At 37.6% G+C, this 17,998-nt stretch overlaps 1 protein-coding gene across 3 annotated transcripts in view; it reads left to right on the top strand.

The window, feature by feature from the left end:
• Cttnbp2 (cortactin binding protein 2) overlaps positions 1-17,998 on the top strand; it is a 145,820-nt gene that overhangs the window by 117,432 nt on the left and 10,390 nt on the right. For all 3 annotated transcript variants that reach the window (XM_058572125.1, XM_046422433.2, XM_046422434.2), the window contains 7 exons: positions 1,141-1,227; positions 1,310-1,409; positions 8,049-8,201; positions 8,373-8,560; positions 14,899-15,077; positions 17,078-17,283; positions 17,746-17,922. In XM_058572125.1, the coding sequence (XP_058428108.1) occupies positions 1,141-1,227; positions 1,310-1,409; positions 8,049-8,201; positions 8,373-8,560; positions 14,899-15,077; positions 17,078-17,283; positions 17,746-17,922 (1,090 nt within the window). The remainder of the gene's footprint in view (positions 1-1,140; positions 1,228-1,309; positions 1,410-8,048; positions 8,202-8,372; positions 8,561-14,898; positions 15,078-17,077; positions 17,284-17,745; positions 17,923-17,998) is intronic.

Raw genomic sequence — 17,998 nt, 5'->3', positions numbered from 1 at the left:
AGGGGCAACTTCATGAGAGTGAAATAGAGGAATAATAATAATAGAAAGACACATGTCTTTACATTGTCCCAAGTTTTAGAGAGAACAGACCTTTCCCGGCTTAACACTTCCTTAAGTCCTGGTGGCTCCATCTTCACATGTGAGCAGTACCAACTGTATTGATTAAGTTGGAACTTCGACAGTCTGGATTTGATTTGATTTGATTTGTTTATGCAAGACCTTTCAAAGAAGAAAACTTCTATGAAGTCTGTGTGCTAGGAATGGGGCACAGATCTGGAATGACTGAAGTGGAAACCTGACCTCCCCTCCACATATTGCTGTCTCTGCCCTGGGTAGATGGCAATTGGTTTTCTGTCCAATGGCATGCTGAATCTCCACATGTTCTCTTGATATTCATAAATATGATGATAAAGTTTAAAATATCCTAGAGGCATCCAGGCAGGATGTTTTGTTGTTTAAAAGTAAAAATGATCCATCTCTACCTAGATGTAATCAAAACACTGAATTTCAGGATGAAATAATATATAAAGTTGACCCAGGAGTTTTATACCCATCAAGTAGTATTTTACCTAAGACATCTGCACAAAGATATTCTTTGACATACAACAGCTGTAAAATGATCTCACTCATATATCCTCCCACACACACAACTACGTAAACTAAAACCTGAAAAGAAAAAGGTTTAAGAGTTTTTGCTTCTCAGTGTTGATACTATCAGGGATTTTTATTCTACTTTATATTTTCCAAAATTTCTTAATGAAATGCATTGCTGCTCTACCTATTAAAAAATAAAATAAGCATTGGGAAATTCAAAGTAATGAGCATCTGCAAGAGACAAAATCCTCTAGTAAACTTTTCAGTCACCATGCTAAACCTTCTGTAGAAAATGGTAGGAAGCAAATAAATGTATGCTTTTCATTAAAATGTCAGCTGTTGCTAAAGATTCTTTGCCCATGTTTCACATGAAATGAAAAACTTCAAGTGCCCAGTGAATAAAATGATCCCTAAGACATTTTAAACCTTACAACCAGATGATCTGGGGATAACTAGAAAGGGAATTCCATCCCTACATACCCATTTTTTCTTTCCTCTTTTCAATGTAGCATCTTCACCTAAGGGTTTTTCTTGGTTTGTTAACAGGTTGAGCAATATCATAATGTCATTTTCCATGGCCCAGAAGGAAGCCTGCAAGAATACATAGCACATCAGCTTGCACTCTGCATGAAGGTATTGATTAATTTCATACCATTCCCTTTTATTTGAAAATTGGAAAGTGTGTAGAACTAATCATTCTGTTTTGTTATCATAGTACAGACAACTGACTGCAGGATTCTCCTGTGAAATAGTGAGAGCTGAAGTGGATGCTAGTTTCTCCAAGGAACAGCTAGTAGATCTGTTCATCAGTAGCGGTAAGACAGTTTCAGCAAGCTGGATGGTGATAACTCAAAGGCATGCCCTTCAATGATGCTATTGAAATGAAATAAACTTTATTGCTTAGAAAAAGGTTTAAGTCAACTTTTTAGTTATTTGGTAGATGTGGGGTGAAAGTAGAGAACCCAGATGAATGCTTGCCAAAAAATTATTTTTATGTGCATAACGTTGCATTTGTTGAGCACCTTGCATTCTCTTCTTTTTAAAATCCTTTTTATAAATCAGTAATTGCTGTGAGCACACTTATAACTGGCACTAGTAGTATACTAAGGGTAGCAGGGGGAGTGGAAGCAATTCACCCTTGTGGGACTGGACATTATGTCTTTGGTGCTGTCTAGAATTGCTGGTGCATGATGATGTAAAAAAGAAAAAGATTATTTTTAAGTAAATTTGGTTATTCACAAATTCTCTACATTCAATACACCCCTTAATGCCTGTTTTATCTCACTTTGGTATGCCATTGATTGGCTGTTTGGAAAATGCATTGTGTACACTAATCAATCTCCACAACAGCACCACGCAAGTAGGTGTCATTGTTTCTACTCATTTATGGACTTTTCATCCTTGTCCATAGCCTGACTGTGGTTATATCCCATTGACCTTTTTTTTTTTTTTTATCCATTCCCATTGGCACATCTGTTTTCCTGTAATTGACTTCTTGCCTATGGCTTCTCCTCTTGAACACTCATCACTGGCCTACAGACCTCTGACTGGAAGTTGTTTGTGGTTCCTGCAACCTACCCCTCCACTGCCCTTGCACTGAGTCCATGCTATTCAAGGCCTTCCATTCTGGAGCATAGATCTACCTGATTTTCTTTTAAACCAATGGTCTGTGCTTCGGCAGGATGTGGCATTTCTTTCTTCTTTGTCTGTCCTTTGCCTTTCCACTCCATGTCTTTGTGAAGACTGCAGCTGCCACTAACTAACATTACAGCGTAAACATGTAAACTCCCTCACCCTTCCCACACACACTGTATGACAACCACATGACATTGACCATGCAGACTATGTTGAACACTAGTGATAAAGCAGACATCATCCTCTGTCCCACTAGAAACTAGGGGAAAAACCTCTTTAAAATGCTTTACAGGCACCTCAAGTGGAGGCTTCTCTGATCCCTCCATATCCCCTTAGGGAACATCTGGAGATCTTTTTTACCCCTGTACTGACCTGACTATAGTTGAAGGCAGTGAAGGTATTGATTGGGTTTCTGCTTTGCCCCCTGCGTGTGTTCTATTCTGAGGCCCTTGAAGGCTAGTACTATAGCTTATTCTGTTTAGCCTGTGTACTAATTGCCAATAATTATGTGTGGAGTGAATGGGTGAATTTTCTGATGCAGGAAACATTGTAAGCAAAAAAAAAGGGGTAGTGGTGGGATCCTTTGTCCTTTTCAGGTATCAGAAAGTGGAAGAACCTGCTTAAAGATAGAAAGCAATAAATGCAGAGAGGACAGGAGTTGATAAGGAAGTTATTGATGACAAAGCATAATGATAAAATGCTTTGGACTTGGTAAGAAAAGTTTTTGGTTGTTATTTTTTCTTTATTTTTAGTTTTCAATGGACTTTTATTTATTTTAGGTGTGGCTGAGAATCAAACCTAGTGTCTCACACATACTAGGCAAGCACTCTGCCACTGAGCTGCAACGCAGCCCCTGGAAAGAAAAATTTTTGAACAATAGACTAAAACAAATAAAAACTACTGTAAGGAGAGGAATAGGAAATGTCATGTCTTTGGATACAGAAGGATTTTTATGTCTATATTTGACTTACACTTTTATTAAATATTTATTAAATCTTCCTTCACTTTTAATAACAAAACTAAAGCATTAGTACAAAGTTCACCTGGTAAGAGCTTGACTGTAATCTGCCATGTGAGCAGCTGGAACATTCTAGATCCCTTAGTTTGCCTTTCTCTCCCTAGAGGCAGTCTGTGTGTCCTGTTGAATCCATTCCCTTTGTCTCACCTCCTGCTGTCGCTCTCCATCTCCCCTGCCAACCACAGTAAGGAGACTGTGGAGGCCTCTGTTGCTCTTCTTATTTCCTCAGGCCTCACTGCCACCAAGGACCCTATGGAGGACTTCAGGAGACTTACTCTAGGATACAAAACCACTCATCAGTGCCCCCACTATTATACTCCAAAGGCTCCAGAATAAAATCTAAAGTTCTCGGAATGTATGTCTTGAGCATTATGTTGTCAGCCTCTCATCTTGCCCCCACTGATGTCACTCTTCATATTCTAAAACACCCTTCACCACTACCACCATCTTCTTCAAAGGGCCCATGCTGTTCACTGATGACCAGGGAATAAATAGGGAACTCTTCAGTTTTGAATTTAAAGGTTTAACCAGACTCTTATCAGAATTTATGTAGACATAAAAGAAGGCCACTTGCTGCACTTTGTATGTGTAGATTCCTTTTGACCTGTGGCCAAAAAGCCATTTGGATGCCCAGCCTGAATTCTCCCTGGTGTTCCCATCCTCATGATGTCCTACCCACTGCTAGATATCTCAGAGAAGATGCTTCATTTATCAGACACATCAGTCCTAAAAGAGCCCATCACTATCATCCCTTTTGCAAGCATACTCTTGGTTGTGTGCTCTCTGTCTCCATTAACTGCACACCCTGTTCTTCAGTGGGAACTTCAATGCATCTCTGATTCTTCCTCTCTGTCCCTTTCTGTAAGTCAAACACCATGTCTTACTGAGTCTCTCTCAAAATGCCTTCTATTCTGTACCTTGGTTCTGGGAGAGGTTCTTTTCAACTCGTGCCTTCACCACAGTTGTAAGAGCTGAGTAGATACGTTCTCTTATTTCTTTCCCCACAAGTTGATGTCTTCACACCAGAGTAAGGACCTCAGAGCAGCTGTCTAGTCCTGTTTATGCCTCTCTGTAAAGAATTCACTGATTCCCTGGTTGCTCCCCCAAAATCTCATTCTGGATCTTCCACTTTTCAGTTTTGGCTGGATTTTGAGACTTAAGAAGAGCAGGTCTGCTGAAATTCCAGCCATGGGGAGCTTTACAAATGTCAGTGCCCCATACCCAACGGAGACTGATTAATCAGAGACACTGAGAATTTCAGGGGAGGATCCCAGGTGATTCTAATGTGCAGCACACTGCTACTCTGATGCTGCCCATGGTGGTGACTGTCTGATCCTATTCCATTCATATGGCACATCCCAATCCCCAGCCCAATCCTGGCTTGAGGTATGTATCAGCAATGAGCTCATAGTCAGTGCACCTTGATTTGATGCCCCATTTTTTATGTGTTGGAGCTGTGAACTGCTCCATTTAGAAAAAAATCTCTCTTAAATCTAGGAGGCCTTCCTCTGACCTGTCCATCTGTAAAGATTCCATTCCTCAGAATAGGGCTAATAAAAATCCACTTTTTCCCTAGTTAGAATCCCTCACCTCCAGAATGCCATAACACTTAGCACATAGCACATGTAGCAAGGAGGATTAGGTAAACATTTTTTTGATGCAGTTAAATATTCTCTCTAACACTTTTAATTAGTTGGAACAGCTTCAAAGGCACTTGAACTAGCAAATCAGGGAAAACCTGGAGGCCTTCAGTTTTAAATTACATAAAAACATATACAAACCATCAACCTGGTGTTTTGAGTTTTTTAAATCATTGAGTAGAAAAGGTTTGTAATGGTTGTTTAAACCAAATATGCATTTATTATACTTCCACAATACACATATTTTGAATAATATTTGAACTCTGGAAAGCATAGGATTCTAGCATTCTTATTCCTAGCTGTGTTAAAGAGAATCCAGCACAACCAGACCCCATTGTAATAGCCACCTACAAGTACAACTAAAATTGAAAGGTGGCTGTTATTATTTCTAGTCTTCTGGTTTTCAAAGCTTTGTAGCCTCCAGGAAATCTTTTTCAGTCTAAGAGGAGAGCCATTTATAATGTTCAAGGATTCTTTTGAAATTTGAATGCATTCTCTATAAATAACAAGAAGGAATAGAGAATCTGCTCTCCAAGTATTTGTGAAAAGCAGAATACTTGACAATATTATTCTTCAATACTTAAAATTGTTTCTTTTTTCAAGGTTAATTTGAATAAGACTGGAAAGTTTTAGAATCATCTAAAAATTGAAATTTAATTTTTAAATGGTATATAGGAAGGACTACATAGATTGACATCTATATAGTAAATCTATATAGTAAAATATTAATAAAATCTGCGTACTTCATAGTGCCAGCACTGTTTAACTCTTTGTACACTGACTTATTCATTTCCTAAATACAATAATAATAGCCCATTATTTTGCATCTTTCAATTTGAGTTGATAGGAAAGCAGTCCCTCCCATCCCAAGTAGAAGGAATGCTCAAATAAGACTTATAAGTCCTAGATGTTTTTCCTTCCTTACTATTGTTGTTCCTAACACCTTAGTCCAATCACTTTAACCTCTGTGAGATTTGTGAAATGATAGGAGGGATCTGCTTTTCTCTCTGAGGACCCGTTCACATAATTTTATGAATATTTTATGTATGTGTAATTTAAGCATTTTAATCTTTTGTATCATGAAAGAGACATATATAAAACACTACTTATACTTACAGATCAATGAACAAACTTTTGCAATAATCATTTTTTAGTTTTGGTTTATAGTTTGACTACCTCTATGTAAGTGGCTAAATTATATTTTTAGTGTTTCCTGTTTTTAATTTTACATGTTGAAATAATAGATTTTATGGATAATACTAGCACATATTTATGGGATACATTATGGTAATCTAGTATATGTAAACAGTGTGTAATAATATAATCAAGAAAGTAAGCATTTCTACCTCTTCAAACATTTATCATTTTTTAGGTATTGGGAATTTTGTATTCTCCTTGTCATTTTGAAATATAGGTTGTTTTAGCCAATTGTTACCCTACTGTGTTAAAGGAGAACCAGAAATAATTCCTCTACTCTTAATTATGCCTTGTTGTCTCTTATTAGGCTTCTTTTAATCCCCATTATCCCCAACCATTCCTAGTCTCTAGTGACCGCTTCATTCCATTTCGTTTTTCTACCAGATTGACTTAGAAATAATATTCTTTGGTGGTTTGCTTAATATATTGTTTGTAATAGTCTTCTATTCCATTATTTAGAGTTGTAATTTGTTCACTTTCATATCCATTGCATAAATATATTACTATTTACTTATTGATGGCCATTGGGTTGGTTCCATTTGAAATCTGTTAGGGAGCCAGGAATCTCGTGTGCACTTCCAACAGCAGTAAGGAATGTCAGACTCTCTTCCAGAGTCATACTCCCTCAGCAATTTCAGAGTATGCCCAACATACCACTTTTGGATAACACTTTATATCTTCCTTCTTTTAAATTTTTCTCATCAAAATATTTGATAACTCTATATACATATCTACCTATCCAAGAGCAAGGTTATCGATCGTCTAAGGTCTTCTTTAATTTCTTTCTATATAGATGTATATAGAGTATGTTCATGCCAATTTGTGCCTTTATACATGAACTTTGTTTTAGGTTTTTTTTTTGGCATTACAATTCTTATTACACATATATACCACAATTTTTCATATCTCTGTTTATATATTTATATAAACAGAGTTGACACCCAATTCGAGACTTTATACATGTACTTTGGATAATGATGTCCATTACAATCTACCAATCTTGCTGACCCCCCAAACAAATAACCCAATCAATAATGGGCCAAGGAACTGAACAGGCACTTCTCAAAAGATGATATACAGTCAATCAACAAATATATGAAAAAATGTTCAACATCTCAAGCAATTAGAGAAAAACTAAAATTTCATCTCACTCTAATCAGAAAGGCAGCCATTAAGAATACATACAACAATAAGTGTTGATGAGGATATGGGGGAAAGGCACACTCATACATTGCTGATGGGATTGCAGATTGGTACAACCAATCTGGAAAGCAGTATGGAGATTCCTTGGAAATGGAACCACCATTTGACCCATTTGACCCAGCTATCCCAGTCCTCGGTCTATACCCAAAGCACTTAAAAACAGCATACTACAGGGACACAGGCACAATTCACAAACCAAACTGTGAAACCAACCTAGATGCCCTTCAATAGATGAATAGATAAAGAAAATGTGGTACATATACACAACGGAATATTACTCAGCAATAAAAGTGAATAAAATCAAGACATTTGCAGTAAATTGATGGAGTTGGAGAATATCATGCTAAGTGAAGTAAGCCAATCCCCCAAAAAACAAATGCTGAATGTTTTCTCTGCTCTAAGGATGCTGATTCATAATGGAGATGGCGCTGGGGGTGTGTGGTGGCACACATTGGAGAAATAGATGAACTCTAGATAGGGCAAAGGGGAGGAAGGGTTGGGGGAGCATGGAGGTAGGAAAGGCAGTGAATGAGATGGACATCATTACTCTACACGTATGAAGACAGAAATGGTGTGACTCTATATACAACCAGAGATATGAAAAATTGTGCTGTTTATATGTAATATGAATTGAAACACATTCTGTTGTCATATATAACAAATCAGAATAAATTATTTAAAAGATCATCAAAGCAAAAAAATTGCCAGTTTATATAGGTTCTTGTAAAAACTTTAATCCCTAATTTCCTTTTTGATCACAGCTTGTCTGATTCCAGTGAAACAATCTCCAGTTAAGAAGAAAATCATCATCATCTTAGAGAATTTGGAAAGATCTTCATTGTCTGAGTTGTTGGGGGACTTTTTGGCACCTCTTGAGAATCGCAGCACTGAAAGCCCATGTACTTTCCAAAAAGGTAAAGCTAGTAGACAGTCCACTCTACCAGCTCTGTGATACCCTCTAGCCCTTCTGTTCCCTAGAATACCAGTTAGGCTTCTTGTTCCTCTTTATTTAACTTAACTTTAATTTGGACTTATCCCATACTATGACTTGCTGAGACTGGACCATGGCTTTTGGCTTGTTTTAGGAAATGGAATGTCTGAATGTTATTACTTTCATGAGAACTGCTTTCTGATGGGAACCATTGCCAAGGCCTGTCTCCAGGGCTCCGATTTGCTGGTACAACAACATTTCCGCTGGGTTCAGCTGCGATGGGATTGTGAGCCCATGCAAGGACTGCTACAGAGGTTCTTGAGAAGGAAAGTCGTGAATAAGGTAACAAACAGCAGCTGCATCCTGGTGCAGGAGGAGATTCGGGCTGGAGAGTTCCTCTTATTGTGTGGCCTCAGGCAGAAGCAATCTGTGGAAATTCAGGGGAAAAATAAGATAATGAATGTAGAACTCATAACAGTTTCTGGACTATATTAAGAATAAGAAAATGTAAAAAGATTTTACTGTTGTTAGTGGTAGATAGTACATGGAAAACACATAGCAGTCTTTGGAGCATATTAAGTATAAGAAAAGGTTAATATATTTTACTGTAATTAAATTTTCTCAAGGAATCTCACCAAGTGTAAATGCTGTAGAGACTGGAAAGTTAATCAATCTTCTTAAGGAAAACTCACTGCTTCCTGTGAGCCTTCCAAACATTTTCCATCCATTTGGATAAGATTTAATATAGGATTATTATCCTTATCCTGTTCTGTGGTAAACAAATGAAAAGTAAAAATTCTCTATCTTTTGACACATTTTCAGGAATAGTAGTAATAACTACTAGTGATTTTTTTTCAAAGAATAATAAGTATTATAGTCTCCCAAATAAAAATAATGCTGTGTTGATTGAAAATAACACATTCTTCAACTTAATTGTCTTAAATTGGACCAATAACTGAGTTTCAGGGAAGATTTGAAGCAATGAAGCTCAATTTAGTGTGATTTTCTCATTTACTATTGCACCATGGACCATTTGGAGGACAGTGTCATAATTTTATCAGTATGTTATTTTAAGCTGCACATATCAGAACCCCCTCATGTAAGCAGGTGGCTTGTGGTAGGTGTTAAGCATCCCCAAAGCATCAGGGCCTGGATTGGCGGGGAGGGTGTCTCAAAACCATCCTTTCAAGACTGAAGCTCATCCACAGGACTTTAGCCTTCACTGCAGCAGGTTCAAAGGCAGAAAGTGGGGTACAGTGAATAATAAAGAGCTTCCTTGTTTTCCTTCTTACCAGAGAGGAAAGTATCTTTTCAGAAACTCCCAGAAACCTAAGACTTCTCTTTAATGTTTCAAGTGCTTTCTTTCCCACCCCCTCGGTCCTACACCATGCCAAGAGCTACCTTTCAAAGACTCAAGCTCTCCATCAAGTACTTGAACAAAAGTCTGTTTCTGTTATATTAGAGTGGGTCAGTGTGCATGCAGAGGGGTACAGAAGAGTACGGAATGGGAGTGGCTATTGGTAATTTAGTGGACACTGTCTGCCACAGTCTGATTTGAATTAATATCTGAAATTCTGAATTTAATCAGAGAAATATACCCCAAATTACACTAATGTTAATTGTCTGGTTTTAAATTCGTTCTCTTGGCCAAAGCACTGCCATTGTAGGACCTCAAAGAGTAGGAAGAAGAGTGGGATAAAGACCAAGTAGGGAAGTAGCCTTTCAAATCACTGATGCTTCCCTTAACTTTATAATTGTTAATACTTAAATCTTATCACCAAAGTCAATCACATAATCACAAAAGATGCCAGTTTTCTTCTGTAGAATTGGCACCCTCTTCCCCTAGCTTTCTGACAGTTTGAAATGGAGCTCTACTCTTTTGTATTGTGTTTGAGAGTGGGGTGTATTATAGAGAATAGAAGCAGGGAGGATAATGCCTTTCATTTATCCAGAATCACTTCAATGTAGGTAAATAAAATGGATCCCCTGGGGTAAATGCACAGTGGGACCACCAAATATCAGAAATCTTGTAGCATCCAAAACCCTAATTCTTGTAGTCATTTAAAAGCACACTGGCACTTGATTATAGTTTTTTTTTAATTCTTTAAATGATACAAGAAAATAGATCTTTCAGTATAATACTAGGCTTCCTACTAGTGTTTAATAAAAAATAATCATACCTTTCTAGTGGAAAGTTAATATTTAGCTATCTTTAATTATAATGCTGAACTCAGAATTCTTGCTGGAAGGATATCAGAGAAAGTAGGGGATTTATAATGATTATTTCTCTTTTGAAGAGAAGGAAGTTATTGTAACAAAGCCTTATGTAACACGGGGATATCAATTTAGGGGAGCTGGTACTATCACTGAACAACTCTTGTTTTTTCTTGGCTAAATTATTTCTTTATTTCCTACATGTAGATGACATACCAGTGTTCACAGTTGTCACCACTCTCAATATCCTAATATGTAGTAAAGGAAGATTTACGTGAATCTCCTTTCTTATAAGATGAATGTTAATTACTATATCTGACATCTAAATGATTGAGGAATATTCCTCCTAATAGTAAATAAATCTTTGTCCTTTTGCGAACCCTCTATACCACCAAGAAAGGACTTGGTTTTATCAAACATAGTTCTAGAAAGAATTGCTCCCATTAAATCAAATGTGTTATACAGTATTATTTAAAATTTGCACATTTTAAGTTTTGAAAACAAATTTCTTTATGTCTACAGAGCTCTGTACATTTTGGTGATGTTAGCATTTTAGCTGAGACCTTTCTTTTAGGAAGTTTTTAAAAAACATTTTGAAGTATAATGCAAGGTGAGCGTGCCACAGATTCAGATACACCATCATCACTTACCCAAAATAGGAAATATTTAACGTCATTCCTGTTTCATTAATTCGAAAACCTATTCTGAACACCTGTTATCTGCAAGGCCCTGTGAGGTACTCTGTATACATGCAAAGGATGATTTCTTCCAGAACTGATGTTTAAGAATTCATTCAAGTTTCTTTCTAGAGTGCATATTGTTCTGTTTCATGTTTGTTTCATGTCATCAGGTTCAAAAGGATGTGCTAGCATCTACCTCAAGCTCACGTATAACCAGAGCAAATGCATCCTGCCTGCTTCAAACTGACTTCCAGTTTCCCCTTCTGATCCAGTCATCCAGACTTAGAACTTCTTGCCTATTCATGAAGTCAGTCAAGCTTAGCGGTTTTTTTTTCTTTTTTTCTTAAGTCCTCACTCTTTGGCAGACCAAGAAAGACCCAGTAACAGGGTTGATGGACCTTTAGCTGTGGAAACTGATCAGAATACATTGTGATAAGCATAACCATGGACAGCTATTTGGAGGTGCATCTGAACAGTGTTCCCAACTTACTCAGTAGACATTCACCCCCGACCCAGAACTGTAGGGTGTGTCAGGGCATCCTCCCCACCCTTCTGGAGTTCACATTCTCATGGAAAGTCAGGCCTATAAAAAGGAGCCATCATCTGGGGTGAGAGCCTTGTTGGATAGTTTTTATTGGGAAAGATTATTTAAATGCTATTTTTTTAAAAAGACACATCCAAATACACAGCTTTTCCTCAAGCTTTTCTGTTCTTATTCTAGTTTTATTTTTATGTGTTAAAGCTAGCAGGATTTAATAATCACGTTTAAAGGAGCATTTATATTTAGTCAATTAAATTCCAGGAAATTACTTAATTAGCCTTTAAAACTTAAATATATTTTAATCTCTCTTTTTAAGAACTTTTAATAAATCTTCCTAAGTACTTAATTAACTCTTTTAAATCCAGAAAATTAAATTTTTAAATCCAGCAATTTAAGTGTTTTCCTACTTCTTATACTGTTTATATAAACTTAGTGAGATTCTCTTATCCCTTTTAACTTAGAAATGACATGCTGAATCAATAACTCAGTTACCATTTTAAAGTGGTAATATGAGACCATCCTAATATGTAACATTCAAATAAAGAAGTTCTTGAAAACACCAAATATATGATTATCTCTTACCCAGAAAATAGCAACAACATAGATATTATGATATTTAATTCTGAATATTCATGAGGATAAAAATGTCACCATCTCAATAAACTTGGGTTATTTCTCCATGTAGGGTTATTTTCTTGACTGGCTGACATTGTGTATCAGCAAGAGAGTTTGGTGAGGACTCATGACCAGGGATCAGATTTATCTCAGTACCAGGAGGAGCCAGAAGAGTCCCTTCCACCAGCATTATGGACATAGTGTCTATTTATTGGATAGACACCATCTTCTAATGTTCTGTCAGTGGGGTGGGTTCAGTGGACAGATAATCTAATTCACAGGCTGGATTTGAGTATAACCCCACTTTTGTTATTTACTACTGGACTACAGTCACCTAATTAAGCCTTGTCTCTTCCTGAGAAGCAGGGCCATGAATTTGATATGACATCAGATTATACTGTATTCTCAATTCTGATTCTCTGTGGCTTCATAGGCACAACACAGACATCATGCTAGTTTCAGGGAACAGGTGACTGATAAGCTCTGTGACAAAAACAGATGAGGGGGTACTGCTATAGAAAATAGGGTAGGACCATGGAAGAGTATTTATTTTAGGAATGATGGGAAGGAGGGCCTTTTAGTGGGAAAGGATCAGCTGAGAATAGTGGGGAAGGGGTACAGGCAGAAGCAACAGCAGTTGCAAGAAATCACGAACATAAGGGAGAAGAGCATGTTGTGTTAGGAACTGGAAGACAGTGGTGCAGTGACTTCTTCTTTTGATGATGTGCTGGGCAGAGGGATCAGATCCAGTACTTGAATCAGTAACAGTTACTGAGGTGATTTACCTGTGCAAGCTTCTCATTTTCCACCCCTTTTATTATATGCAAACATCAGCATCTATTTGTGTCCCTCTACCCCTGTTACCTCTCCATCCATGTCTGGGATGCTCTTTCTTACCTACCCTCACCAACCAAGTGTCTCTCACATCCTGGGAGATCAGTTGAAGTCCCACTGAATCTCCTTGTTTTCCCTGACCTGCAGTTATTTATTGACTTAATCCTTGTAAATTACCCTAGCGACTTGTATCTGTACTTAAAGATTGTCAGTTTGGAAGGGATCTTGAGGATATTGTGTACCAACATTTTCATTTTACAGATGTTAAAGTTTAACCATAGAAAGACACTTGTGTACCTTCTTCAGACCTCCCGTCCCCTGTAGCTGGCTCTGAGTTCCAGAGTCCCAGGACACATCTTTTCTTTTGTCCTCCTCTGTAGTTATAAAGGACACACACTTTGCCCTGTGCCCAAGTGGTAGAAGACACGTTAGCATGCATGTGGTCCTGGGTTCAATCCCCAGCAACAATTTAAAACAAACATGTTTCAATGTTGTTTTTTATTTCCTCTTCACAGTGTAATTAGTGCTATACATAGTAGACATACAATAAATACAAAGGCCTCTAAGCATCTCTATGAAATCGTATTTATGCTAAAGTAATAAAATTAAGGAAATAAAACATGTAGTACTGGAAGTTCTATTTATTGGATAGACACCAGCTTCTAATGTTCTGTCACATAATAACCACTGTTACCATAAAACAACCAACTTGCAGAATGAGAAATTTCACGAAAACAAAATTTGTACTTCAGAGGGAAGGGGTGCCCACCTGTTTTTCAGGACCTCAGGGTATGCAGATTTCATCCCACCATTGGGAATTATGAAATGTCTTTCTCCATCAGGCTACCTAACAGTTCTTTGGAAGTAGTTCATGGATAGTCATTAAGAAACAATCTTCCTGGAAAAAATAATGATTCCATGGGGACTCTATTAAAACCAAGAGCTCTGCCCTGCTCTCCCTTACTTAGCGTGTGGTCTTGACGAGGCAGTTGGGAGACCCCTCTTCCTCTGCCAGCTGCCCACACAGCCAAATCTCTTCCTCTTTCCTGACTGACCCCAGAGATAAAGCTTGAACAGAGATCATCAGAATGTTAAACTTGAATTGAAGAAGAAAAAGGTGTTATTTAGTCTGATCATTATTACTAACATTATTTTAAATGTGAGTACTCTTTATTATTTCAGCCAAATGCTGTATTCAAATGTTATTATTCTTCTAGAAATGAGCTATATATAGTTAATAATGTATAGTAGAAAATTGCTAGTCAGTAGGTCTTAAATGTTCCCACTGTAAAAAAAAAAAAAAAAAAAAAAAGTGGTATGTATATAAAGTAAGGAATATGTTAAGTTGCTTGACTTAATTATTTCACAATGAATACATTTATAAAAACATCATATTGTATACTGTAATTATACTTTTTATTTGTCAATTATGCTTTAATGTAAAAATAAATAAGCTATAGCCCTCGCCTTATCAACTATTACCTTTGTGACCTTGGGCAAGTTATTATTTCCTTCTGTCTCATTCTTCTGATGTGTAAAATGGAGTGAAAATGCCTTCTTTAGGCTTGCAAAGAATTAAATGAGAAAAGCTTTTATCACTCTAATGTGTGAATATACCGAATCGTGTATTTTAAGCTTTCTCTCCTTCAACCACTCCAGGCAAAGGTAAAGTCAGATTCAGCTAGATTTTTGTTTCATCATTTCAAATACTTACATTTTTATTTTTGGACTTTTAAAAGCAAAGGGAAAATAAGCATTGTTCTAAGCCAAGCCTCTGTGTCCATCCCTCTTTCTAGTTCAGAGGTCAGGTGCCTTTACCCTGTGATCCTGTGTGCAGAACCGTTGACTGGGCTCTGTCTGTCTGGCGACAGCTCAACTCCTGCCTGGCCCGCTTGGGCACACCTGAAGCACTTCTAGGACCAAAGTATTTCCTGTCTTGTCCTGTAGTCCCGGGACATGCCCAAGCAACAGTGAAGTAAGTGTGTTCTCCTTATTTTCCTACTTAAAATAGGACATTAGCACATTTTGGATGTCAGATAGTGAAAATGTTGACCAAACTGCTATGCCCCCTTCTGTCTTTAACACAGAATGTACATGGTGACCAGGGCTTCTCATGTAGTTACTAAGATAACTATTTTTGCTAAAAACTAGGTAGCAGTTTTTCCTCTATCACAAAATTCTCGTCATAACCATGTTTGGCTTGCTGTGTGGTGTCCTGGGCAAGGTCCCATGTGGAGCACTTTTATGCCCTCAACCCCTGCAAAAACAAAACCACTACCAGCAGTCCATTGATAAGTTGAAAAACTTCCTCCTTTATTAATACTATGCACTTACTATGTTTTCATTTGAAGCAACTTAGGAGACATACATACAATAAAGTCAATGAATTAGAAAATCAAAAACAAGTGTTAAGGAGAGAAGTTTGTCACTGTGTGGCTTAGTGAGGATCCTGTGATTAACTACAGGATTTGTTCTTGAATTTTCTGTCATCCTGGGCAGAAATCTGTTTTAGAAAGCAGAGGCGGCAAATAATATTTTCCTTCTTGGAGGATAAACCACCAAATTAATAACAGCTAACTTCAGGGAAAGGAAGAAATGTTAAACAGCATGTTCTTACTGTAAAACAAATGCATTTATGGATATAGGGACTGCTGCTTTCATATCTCTCACAATTAAGTCAAAAAAATTTTTTTTTAACCTCCAGAGTCTTAGAAACTAAGTTTCAGAAACTACCCATACAGAGGATAGTGTTTGACATGAACTGTAGGAGATGCTGAGGTTTTTACCCTGTTGGCCTGTTTGCAAGCTGGGGCATTTCCCTGCCATGGTTTCTGGACCGGAAACAAAGAACTTTACCTACATAGGTTCTTTCCACTTAGCTCTCAAGTGCCACAGGGTGATCTTGGTGGCCCAGGTAATACTGGATTTGCATCACAGGTGTGGACCTTTAACCTTCAGTCTTCCAAAGAAGAATGCTGGCAAGAGCTAATACAGGCTGTGCAGAAATGCCAGGGTCAGTTGTTTCCCCATAGCCATGTTAAGGAGCTGCCTTTAAGAAAAAAAAATGAATGAAAACAAACAAACACATAAAGCTTATGTTCTATGTATGTTTAAATGCTTTTAGAAGTAAGACTCCTATTGTAGAATACCAGAATTTTCATTTCTATTCCCTATTGTAGTTTTATTTTTTTTCCTTGCATTATGCATCACTAGACATTAACAGAGAAACTCACATTAGGTTAATGCTTAATACCTCACAATACTTAAAACTTTCCTGCTAATATCTGATATCTTTGCAGACTTTCCCATCTTTAATTATTTAAATGTTTTTGTTTTTTTTTTTTTTAGTGCTACAACAAAGTACAATGTCTTTTGAAGGACTTTTATGTGGCATCAAGTGCTTCAAATTTGGGCTAAACTCCTGTGGCTTACAGCTGTGGGTGCATAGAGTCCACCAGAGGCCATGGCTTGTTGACCCTGTCCTCTCTCTGCAGTGCTGAGTCCTCCCATCTGCAACCATGAGCCCTTTCCTTGGGGTAGACAGATTTAATTTGCCAGTGATTAAAAAATTGATCCCAACTTCAGAAATATTCAGATACAGTATTGTGTGTGTTATTAAAAATATGTAGCAAATAAGTTTAAACTATTTAGGTAGGAACTTTCAGAAAATCTTCATTTTCCAGATTCCTTCACTATTTAAATTCTTTCCATGTGTTTATTTGTTCATTTATTCAGACAAAACACTCAGGCATCGATTTCAGGATTCAGAGAAAGATGTTAAAGAATTTCTTTTATTGAAATGAATTTTTGAGTCCAAATTGAGTAATTTCACTTATTCCAAATCTACCCAGATAAGGTAGCAAATCTATGGAAGCATTTGTTTTTTCTCTGTGGTCTTCACACCTGTCCTTTGTGGAGTTGTGAGTAATTGGTGAGAGGCCTGATGCTAACTGGTGAATCAATCTCTCTTGCAAGGTGGATGTCTAAGCTGTGGAATGCTATCATCGCACCCAGAGTTCAAGAAGCAATACTATCAAGAGCCTCTGTGAAAAGACAGCCTGGCCTTGGGCAGACTGCTGCTAAAAAACACCCTAGCCAAGGACAGCAGGCTGTGGTTAAAGCTGCTCTCAGCATCTTGCTTAACAAAGCTGTTCTGCGTGGCTGTCCCCTCCCCAGGGCAGGTATGTGTGTTCCTGCAGGGAAGAGAGGAAATTCACCCTCATATAATACTTGTTGGAATTTGTTTTCAAGGATTTCTTTTTTGTCTTTTTGTAAGAAAAGAAATTAATAGGCACTTCATAACATTGCTCCAGAACTCTCTTTTTAATAAGTACATTGCAAATGATATAATTTCATTCTTCATAATGGCTGAATAAAAGTCATTGTGTATATATTTTTCTTCATTTTTTTATTGATGGACATCTAAGCTAGTCAGAACTCTGTTTTCAATGACTGGCTCTTGTTGGAATCCTAGAACTCCAAGTAAGATATGCACCAGTCCACAAAGACCCAACTTGGGAATTAAGCAGAACTGTGATTTTTCCAAGAGTCCCTCTCTGAGAATTGGAGGTGGAATTTGCTTTATCCTATGAAACTTCATCATCACTACCTTCCCTTTGGCAAACTGGAATTTGTTGTTGCAGAGCTAGACCAGCATACAGCTGATTTCAAAGGAGGAAGCTTCCCTTTGTCCATAGTTTCAAGTTACAGCAAGAAAAAAGGAGAGAGCAGTTCCTGGAGAAAAGTGAACACCAGTCCTCGCAAGAAGCCTGGCCGCTTCTCCTCATCCTCCTGGAATAAGCCAGACCTGAGCCATGAAGGTAAGTGGGTAGGTCTGCTGCTCAAAGGAAGTTGGGCCCTCATGATCCAGTTTATGGATGCAAATGGGCTTTAATT

This window comes from Marmota monax, unplaced genomic scaffold (assembly GCF_021218885.2).
Source record: "Marmota monax isolate L192 unplaced genomic scaffold, Marmota_monax_Labrador192_F-V1.1 WCK01_AAM20220418_F8-fsc00027, whole genome shotgun sequence".
Classification (NCBI taxonomy): domain Eukaryota; kingdom Metazoa; phylum Chordata; class Mammalia; order Rodentia; family Sciuridae; genus Marmota; species Marmota monax.
This window is presented reverse-complemented; position numbering and strand designations above follow the sequence as displayed.